Consider the following 10,389-nt stretch of genomic DNA (forward strand, 5'->3'; position numbering starts at 1 on the left):
AAGCCCAAGAAGAGTGAAGACTATTCATTTGAAAAGAAAAAACAGATTCATCTACAATGAAAGGTCCAGATTTAAGAACCAACTGCAACAAAAGTCAGTACACCCTTCATTAGAGAGACTCCATTCAAAGGTGTTCTGTTGGACTCAAGTCGGGACATACTTGGCCAGGTCATAGTTTTACATTTTTTCTACTTTAAAAACGCGTGAGAATTTTGCAGTGTGTTGAAAAATTCCTCTCTTGCCAAGCTTCTTGAGACTGGAAGTCATCTTTTTTCTTTCAGTATTTGGGTATTCAAACTTTTATTCACAATGCATATAAATGTCATCTCTTCTACATCTTTTGCACACATACTGACCCATATCAGCACAATCCCACCTCTATGTTTAACGGTCTGCACTATGCGGCCACTGTGGTAGTCCCGGCCGAACATGCTGGACCCCAGCTGATCCAAACAAATTTATTTTGGTTTCATCTGACCAAAGAGTGTTTCGCCAACATTCATCAGGCTTATTTTCATGTTTTTTAGCAAAGTTTAATCTTGCAGATTTGTGCCATTTTCTTCTTAAAGGCAGTCAATGGAGATTGACTTCATGCAGTGTTCTTTGCACTGTTTGAACAGTCACTGAAACACCAATTTCCACAGATTATGCTTGTGCCAAGTCAGAAGCACTTATCTGTCTGTTTCAATGCTAGGTTGCATAAAATGAATTGTGCATGGTGTCATTTTCTGAGGACGGCCTGTGCGCCTCCTGTTATTGGTATCATGGCTCTTCCTCCTAACCACTGCTGGGACTGCGTTTCACCTTATGTTCAGTAGCCTACTGATGCTCTTGTACCCTCTCTATCCTTAATGAAGTCTCACAGTCTGGTTTCTTATTTGTTCAGGTTCAGCTCCTTACCATGTGGAGCCATATTGCATTATACACAACCAAGGCCAAACTTGAGAAAGCTGTGGTGTTTACAATTGGAAATCATAGGTGTAAGTCAGTTTTGTTACAATGATCACAGTTAACCTGACTTTTGTTGTAGTGATCACAGGTGTACTCACTTTTGGTGCATTGAGGTTGTACTTCGGAGCCCATATGTTTTTAGATGTTTAAGAAAAAGTTTTTAATTATACACAAGATCAAGTACCTTATAATTCAACTTGATACAATCATTTTAAGATGGTAAAATGATGGATCCTTTAACATTTTTAGTAATATCGCACAGAGGTGTTTTGTTGTATACTGTAAACACACATACACAAACACATATAAATATCTATGTATATCTATATATCTATATCTATATATATATATATATATATATATATATATGCGTGTGCAGGCATTGGTTTTTTCACGAATGTTATTTTTTAATTAGCCTCAGACCTTTACATGATGTGCCTACAATTACACCCCTTCAACTTTAAGTAGATTCAAAATGTCTCCTACTTCACTGAAAAGTTCACTTTTCAGTCTTGTGTAAGGTTCATCCTAGACCATGACTGGCTTCAAACTAGTTGTGATGTCACAAAATCCTGTTGGTAAATAAACTGAGATTCAAGGGGAGCACATTTTCGCCTTATGCAGATGAATGTGAATACAGCCTGCTAGTGTCAAACGCCACACATACATCATTCCTCACAGTGAAGGTCAAACATCGAAATGATGCAAGTAATGAGCAAAACCCATTTTTGACTGGAGGGGGCTACTGGCTAAAGCAGTAGTCCACAGAAAAGTAGTCAAAGAAAAAAAAATATTAATAGTATTCTCATCTTTTATAAAAGGTCAAAGATACAAGCTTGTGTACATGAAATTTCTGTGGAGACGTTAACTACGACTTCCAAGGTGTATTATGGCAGCAAGCAATAGCTGTAGATATTGAAATCTACAGCTTAAATCAGTTAACTTTTAAATTCTGTCATTTTTGATAGAATTCAGCAGCTATGGCGCCATGTTAATAGCTGTAACAACAAAAGGTTGTGAATCCCCTACCGTTCTGATTCGCACGTCTGATGGGCTTCTTCTCCATAGCAATGGCATAGCAATGGCGCCAATAGTTCATGGGTATTGTAGTATTTACACCAATCCACCATGACAAAATGACAGGCAAAACATGATATTTCAGAAACCAAGTTTAAATTCTAAAAACTTGTGGCTATAATATAAAACAGTAGGCTTGTTACATTATCCAGGAGCATCATGTGTTTCTGTGTTACATTACATTAGATTGTTTAAAGAAAAAACTGAAATGGGAATACAGAATGAGGAGAAAAAATTTCTGGAACCAGCGGCCCCTCCAACTTAACAACTCTGCTTAATGCTACTTGTATTCTTTAATTCACTTTAATGGTCAGTTCAGTCAACTAAAATGTCTTTTTCATGGAAGTTATAATGAACTGTTATGACATACCGATCTGGAAAACAACAAGTTAAAAAAAATATTTTAAAACTTCGATTATCTTCTTATTTTACGTTCATGTGCAGTTACCACATGACATAGTAGAGAAAGGGAAGAAAGCATGAATTTATCATTGTCAATATCAATATTTATATAAATAACATTTTCTTGGGTTAAGAACAGGTGTATAAAGAGACCATACAGCATTGCTTCAGTTCTTTTTTTGTGTAGTAATGAACAAAATGAACACTTTCAGTTCAGCAGAAAGGTAATACAGCAACTTGGCTGTAGAACAGATTGGTTAACAGCTAGGTGGATTTACAGACTGGGTTCTGTACTATTATAGACTAACAGTCCGATATATCTCAATACCATATCTCTATAAACTCATCTACCTCTATGTATTTGGATTTGTGTGTGTTTTCCAGGTTGGAGTCTTGTATGTCAGCAGACATCAGGACCATCATGCAGATACTGCAGAGGCAAATGCCAACAATCCCACCTTCCTACAGCACCCTGATGTCCACACCTAACGCACCCTCCTCCCCCATCCTGTCCTCCACTGTTGCCTCCCCTTCTGGCACCCTAACCCCTGTCTCCCCCACAGACAAGTCACCAACCACCAACCCCCAGCAACAGCAGTCAAATGAAAACCAAGATCAAGTCCTTCAACAACTTCCAGAATCTAATTCCCTCAGTTGTGGTTCCTCTGTCCTCCATCTTAATGCCTCACCCCCTCTCCTCCATTCCTCATCCCTTCACACTTCTTCATATTAGTCAGTTTTCTTCCCCCAATTTATCCCAAAACACCTGCAGCTCTCCACCCAATCCTCAAAACTCCCCCCGGCTTTCCTCCTCTGTACTTACGTAGACAGGTGTGTGGGCATGAGTTTTTCTTACATTCACTATCCCTACCCTCAACCCTCTGTCTCACAGATACTGTAAGTCTTTTAGAGGCATATCAAATGAAAGTAAATTTGAACTTTCACAGGAGGATGGGATAGTTAAAAAAAACTCAGTACAGTCAAATTCCAAATATTTTCAACTGAATTCTGAGCAAAAATAAATAAATAAATAATGAGAAAACACCAACAGTCAAGACAATCATGTGGTCCAAGTCAAGAAGGCAATTTTTTTTTTTTTTTCAAATTTTGCCTTCTTACCAGAAGTCTTAGTTTTTCCTCAGAGTTTTTTTTTAAACATTTTTTGCAATGTGTGTTAGGACAGAACCTTCAAAGCAAAAATTAGTAGCAGCACAACTGCGTATAAAATATAAAGACTTGACACGGTCACGATTCCTGTCTCAGCCCTCTTTATTTTTGCCATTCTGCCCATCTCCTGCCACTCTCCATCTGCCCTCCAGATGTCCTTAGACTTTTGTCACTGTCTCAGTCAGCTGATTCCCCACACCCACCTGTTCACCTGTCTCTCATTCCCTGACTCCCACACCCACCTTATCTGTTTGCCATTCCCCAATCAGCTCAGTATGTAAACCAGCTGTCTTTCTCCAGTCGTTGGCCAGATCATCGTATCATTCGTGTTATGCATTTCTGGACTTCGTTCTTGCTATCCTATGACCTGTTCCTGTTCCTACCTGCCTGTCTGGAAGCCTTTACTATTACCATCTCTTCCTTTAAAATCAGTGAACTGTTCCTGCCTGCCTGGTCTGTGTCTCAATTTGGGTCCCCTTTCCTGTGCGACAGTACGATCTGGCCAGTATGGGCTCAGCTGACCACCTTCAGTTCAGCCTGCCATTTTCCTGGGTGGATTTTGATTTTACCAAAGACACTTTTTTTAATTGAAAGCCCGGCCTCCTGGGGATGCCTGCTACCTTTTGGAAGCAGGACCCTGAATTCTCCCAAGAAGTGGCTTTTTACAGGTCGACATTTAATGTCAAACCTGCTCCAGATCCTGTTCCTCTTGAGCTGGTCTCTCCAGTTCTATAGCATCCTCAACCACCTATACAGCCATGCTGCATGTTACCCTGAAGTTGGCTAGCCACCAGCCTGCTACTCAGTTGGCTAGCATTGGGCCCGCCTGCCTCCCGGCCAAGAAATCCAAGAAAAAGACAGCTTCCCATTGGGCTAGCAATGGGCCTGCTAGCCATCAGTCTGCTTCACAGTCAGCTAGCCTTGGGCCACCTAGCCTCCAGCCTGTGTCCAAGTTAGCTAGCATTGGGTACGCTAGCCTCCAGCCTACATCCTAGCCACCTAGCCACCTATTAGCTTTTGCCCCTGAGTCGACTAACCTCCACCTTGCACTCCAGTTGGTTAGACCCAAGCTCCTCCTCCCTGCGTCCTACCTGTTCCTCAATCAATTAGCCTGCTTCCTGCTCTTGAACAGGTTAGACCCTTGACTGCATCCCAGTCGGCTACTCTCCGGCCTGCTAGCCCAAGCCCTCATCCCTGTTGGCTAGCATTGGGCCTGCTAGCTTCCACTCCACTACCCCAACCCACTAGCCACCATCCTGCTCCTGCTCCTGATTCGGCTAGCCTCCTGCCTGTTCTTGCCTCTGTGTCAGCTAGGTTCTGCCTGATCCTGCCCCTAAAAACCCCCAGCAGTCACCAATCCTGGGGCGCTCCTTGCCATGTTCAGAGGGGATCCTAATGTTACCTCCTTAGCTGACACTACCAGATCATGAGTTAGCTGGCACAACCAGCTTCCTCTGCAGTCCAACTGCCTGCCACCCCGCCAGTGCCCAGCCAGGTCATCAATCTGGCGTCATCAGTCTGCCTGCCCTGCATGCCAGTTGCTGGCCTCTGCTGACGTCTTTGGTTTCCAGCAGCCATCCACCAGATGGGTTAGTACTGAAGGGCCTCCTGAGTTTGAGTTGCCCTCCACCAGCTTCACACTTTGGCTGCCGGGTCCCTGCTCTGGTCGCCAGTCTACTGCCTGCCCTGCATCCTGCCTTGTACCCCAGTATACTGCTCGCCCTCCAGAGGGGTTCCACCTTCACTGCCAGCCTCCTGCTTGCCCTCCAGAGTGGGTCTGCCCACAACAGAGCTATCACCACCCTCCAGAGCAGTTCTGTCCAATCCTGAACGGCTCTGCCTACAACGTCACCGCCACCATCCAGAGTGGCTCTGCCTTTCTGTCCTGTCTTCTGATCACTCCCCAGAACAGCTCTGCCATCTGCCCTGCCCTCTGAATAGATCCTGCTTTCCTGGGTTTTGTGTGCTCTGCATACCAACAGACAATGTTTCATCTTGACTGAAAATTTGCACATATATTAGGGCTTTATGAATGAAGTTCATAAATGCACAAAGAGGAGAGGAAACAAAAGCTCTCCAGCGATCAAGTTTGTGCATATAAGGTATTTCAGTTCTGACTTTTTTCTCCGATTTTTGAGGTTGATCAACGCAAACGCAAACCCTTGTCTTCCGCTTTATTTCTCAGATGTAGGGAAAATAAATCTTGAGGCAGCTTGAATGCATGGAAAAAAAATGGAAGGAGTGGAATGGGTATATGTTCATTGTTAACCTGGTTAAGGCTGGGAGTTTGTAGTATCCTTTCTTTGTAATAATATCTGTTGTGGTATTTGAGATACCTAAATATGCTAGCTGGAGTCCCCTGATAGACAGCAGGTATTGTGGATAATGATATAAGTATGATGTACAGGTAGAAATGAAAGTGATAATATGAGAATATATTGTTTTTTTGCTCTTATCTCATATTACTGTACATCAACATAGAAGCCAAATCCTGCTCAGTGATAAATGTAGCAGAGTCCAGGCAGCCAGAAATCAAAATGCGTTCATCCACAACTGTTGAGGTAACTCAGTTGATACAGAAGTAACACATGCTGTGTCTCAAATTGATACTTCAGTTAGTACGCTGACATGTAGTACACCATGTACAAAGTATACTTACTGGCGTAGTGCATGAATTTTTACAGGGGTGTTTTCTGTAATCAAACAAGGCCATTGTGCCCTTGTCGGCCACCAAAGCCATACTAAAACATCTGTTGGATTATGATTCACAGTACCAATTAACATACCAATGAACATGCTACTGACCTCTATCCAGCAAAAGTATAGAGGTACTTAGTGACAAAAAGCATTTGTGTAGACATGTTTAACTGACATTTGTATGGTGCAGTTTGCACTGTTCACATGTTTTGTGGTCCCTCCCCTTCTGTTTACGTGGCCAAAATGGTGATTGTTTAGGATGAGAAGTGTCCAGCGCTGCACTCAACTTTTTGAGTGCACAATCTGGGTACTTATAGTGCACTGCATGTTGCCACACCTGTCACTGTAAACAAAATTATGCACTCAAAAAGCAAGTGTGAGTATGGAAGTATGCAAATTTGAGACACAGCAAGAGAGTGTTTGGATGTTAAGGAGATAAAGACGCACCTGCACAGACAACCAGAAACCTGGATAATTTCTTATGATCATGTATACAGGGATATGTGTAACCAGGTTTCTTGTGTTTGATGTAAATACCATATTGTGAACATGAACAACGTAAGGTTCAAATTGTGCAAGGGGATCTTATCTACTCAAAAGTATAACAAAGGCAGAAAGGAATATGATTGGTCCACAGAGGGGAGCAGTGAAGTCACAGTATAGGTGGGAATTCTGGTTTCAGAAAAAGGGGGAACTTCCCTCTTTAAAAAAAAAAAGAAAAGAAAAAGACAACCATTTTGTGGAGGTGAGTGGTATTCATTTTCTTTTCAGGCTGGTCTCAGACTATGTACTGTATTGCTGTATTTCCATGTGGCTAACATTAGTTTTACCCAGGTTACCCATTCTTAGGTCTACCATGCATGATTAATTATCTGCTAGACTTTGAAGGCTTTGCTAACTTACAGCAAAGTAATGCCCCCAGGGCAGGATTAGTCACTGTACCATAAAAGTAATGCAGCGTTTTAGTTAGGAATAACGTTTTCGTTTTGTTTTTTTACCATAGGGTCAGCCTATTTTGCACTGAATACTCTTGCTCTTGGATCATAAATTGTATATTGAGTAATATACACCATAAATATATTATAATATCATATTATGATTCTATACAGTAAAATTGTTACTTTGCATATTTTTGACTACTATAGTATGAGCATGTATATACTGGAAATGCTGCTCTTAGGGCAGATGCATTGTACTGAACATTACTCATGATACCCCAAGTATAAAATCTACTGTCATTTTGCTGTACTAATGTATGTGTTCAATGCCATTTTATTGTTGTTGGGCAAGAATTTAAAATTACTCTACATATACGGTATTACTGCAAGTATAGCTCTTGGTGTATGATATCTGTTATAGCTAAGTAACTTGTTGCTTTAATGTCTGCCTATTGTACAGCTACTGCTATGGAAACAACAATGTTCTGTATCATTCATACTCATACATGCAGTATTTAGCTAAAGCTCTGGTATTTGAGTGAACACACTGGGTGTGCAGCTCTTGAGGAAGTGGGAGTACTGTGGTCAGCTAGTCAGCCCAACTCATCATGCTGCCCTCCACCACCTTTTGTTTATGGGACCTTGGTCCAGATTGCTGGTATTTAAGGTTTGGGGAGAGTTGCAGTTTGGTGAAACCTACAGGGGGAGAGGTTGGGAAGGCAGTAATTTACTCAAACGCATGTACACTGACATTGCTTGTTCTGTTCTTTTCAAATTGCTGTGTCACTGGTTTAAGCTCTACTTTGTGTGTTTATACCTCCCTGTGTACTTGTGCTTGGACCCGAACCATTTTTTTGGCCTTGTTGACCACCACCCACAGCCCCCATTTTCGGTCTTGTTTCCAACTGCTGCTGTTGTTAACTGTTAAGGGAAGAAGAGGAAACAGGCAAATACAGTGATTTGCTTGTTGGTTCTAGTGGTTCCCATGAGAGGTCTGAACACTGAGGGAGTGGGAGGGCTGAAGAGGGTAAAAGGCGGCGTACTCCCTAACCAGTTTTTTTTTCATCACAGGCCCCGGTAGAGGGAGACAAGGTAAAATTTCCCTCCCTGTGACATTTCTGCCTAACTTACTTCTCTGGGACAGGGGTGGTCTATGAATTTAGACCTCATATACCCTGGGTTAAAGGGTTGGAGGGCTCCAGATTGATAGCGGTTAATTGCCAATTTGGGGAGTCTTTGGCCCTGTTATCCATCTCCTCCCTTATGCTAAGCCTGGGTCCCGTATACAAGGTTATTTTATGTATGGGTTTAGGTTTGGGCAGTTTTGGAGTGGAAATCCTGCCCCATCCCTCATGTTCTATGTCATGAACACTGAAGTTTAGTTTTCCACCCTGACAGTGTCAGAGTTTGGAGGCCAGGCATTGTGTCAGCCAACCTGTTTTCTTCTTGCTGGGGCAGTTGTGCTGACAGGTGACACTGGGGAGACAACAGGTCCAGGAAGGAACACCTTTATAATTAAGTGTTGTCTCCTCTCTAGCCATTCTTCCTCTCCATAAATGCCTCATGGATGTTGCTGTATTTGCATTGTAAGGAAATTTCCGACACCCTTTGCCGCAGGAACTGTACCTTACTAAGACTAGAGATATTGTGATGTACTTGTTGGAAACCAGGGCTCACAATAAATTCAGACACTGCAATCTCATGGCCATAGCATTGTCCCCTTGTGTACTCGTTATGTTTTTTTACCTCTTCATCGTGCTCTATGGCTCAAGTGACTTACCTGCAGTCTGGTCTTAAGACTTTTCTACTGCATACTTTTCTCACTGCATACAGAACTGTAATCGCCACAGTGTTGGCAATATACATGTTGACAGGCTGTGAGTGTCCAGCAAGGCACTGGGTTGCATGACCTGTGGCATAAGACAAACAAGTATAAATCTGATGGCAAAATATGTAATAAAAAAGAACGTCTGTGTAATAATGTTTGTTACACCCTCACTTAAATTCGTGATTTCAGCACAACATTATAAGCATATCTCAATATAATGCAGCCCACTACAGTGTTACCCAGGCTGAATGATGACTATGTTGATTCAGGTGCTTAGTATTTTTGATAAGTGCAAAAATAGCAAAAGAACAGCTTTAGAAACAGGTCTTGTTGCGCTCTGCTGTCTTGTCTCTTCTTCAGTGAGACTCAGGTAACTTGCTCCTGTGCAAGGATTACAAAACCGACATTACAAAGTCACGACTGCCACCTACTGGTGAAAACATACTGTAGGATTAATTCATGCTCATCAAATGTCATCAAAGGTCGAGATAACAAGGTTTCATTGAGCTAAGGTTAGCACTGAGCTAATGCAGCTCAATGCTAAATATTCAGGAGGATGCTAATAGCTAACTGATAACTTACCTTTGCCAAGTTGAATGACGTGGGCAGCTTGTAGATTTGCACATCTTGCACCCAGCATCTCCCTGACTGGAGGACGTCTTTTCATACTTTCTTCAGATCCCAAACAAGTTCCTGAGACCCAATTCAATACATGTTTGATTGTGAAAATCTTGAGCCGGTCCGGTGTGGAGGGGTAAAGGAATGCAAGGATAATTACTTGATATTATTCAGACCAATGATTAGCATGGAATCTGCCTCTAAAAGGGAAAATTGTGACACATGCCCATACTGGTACTGCTTTACAAGCCAAGGTCCTGTTTTAAGGTTTAAAGTACTGTCACACTTAAAAACCAGAGAGGCAATTTGATTTTTTTGAAATCCCACCTCCAACATTGCTAGCTAATTAGTGTGACAAAAATTATGATGGTGAATATTTGAATGACATTGATTACTTCCATTTAAAATGTATTCTTCTCAGTGGCAAGAAGATACTAGTCAAGGAATATCAGCTTCACCTGACATGTATTTTGGCCATATAATAGACCTGTTTATGGTGGACCTGTTTGAACCACTAAACCATCTATACTCCTTTGCTGTGGTGAACTAACTGTAATGACTCAATAACAGAAGCAATGATCTTTAGGGGGGTCTAACCTTCCCTAACCCTAACCCAATGGCAAGGTACCATCCAAAAATACTGTTCTGTTGTTCAGACTGAAATGTAAACACCCTAAGTTTTATTTTATTCAGCTATTCATATCTCATACT

At 41.8% G+C, this 10,389-nt stretch overlaps 1 protein-coding gene across 1 annotated transcript in view; it reads left to right on the top strand.

Moving 5' to 3' along the window:
* LOC120798915 (potassium voltage-gated channel subfamily H member 6-like) overlaps positions 1–3,496 on the top strand; it is a 95,675-nt gene extending 92,179 nt beyond the window's left edge. Inside the window, exon 22 of the mRNA XM_040143707.1 lies at positions 2,815–3,496. Within this exon, the coding sequence (XP_039999641.1) occupies positions 2,815–3,163 (349 nt within the window). The 3' untranslated portion in view covers positions 3,164–3,496. The remainder of the gene's footprint in view (positions 1–2,814) is intronic.
* Positions 3,497–10,389: the final 6,893 nt, after the last annotated feature.

This window comes from Xiphias gladius, chromosome 14, assembly GCF_016859285.1.
Source record: "Xiphias gladius isolate SHS-SW01 ecotype Sanya breed wild chromosome 14, ASM1685928v1, whole genome shotgun sequence".
In the NCBI taxonomy this organism is placed as follows: Eukaryota; Metazoa; Chordata; class Actinopteri; order Istiophoriformes; family Xiphiidae; genus Xiphias; species Xiphias gladius.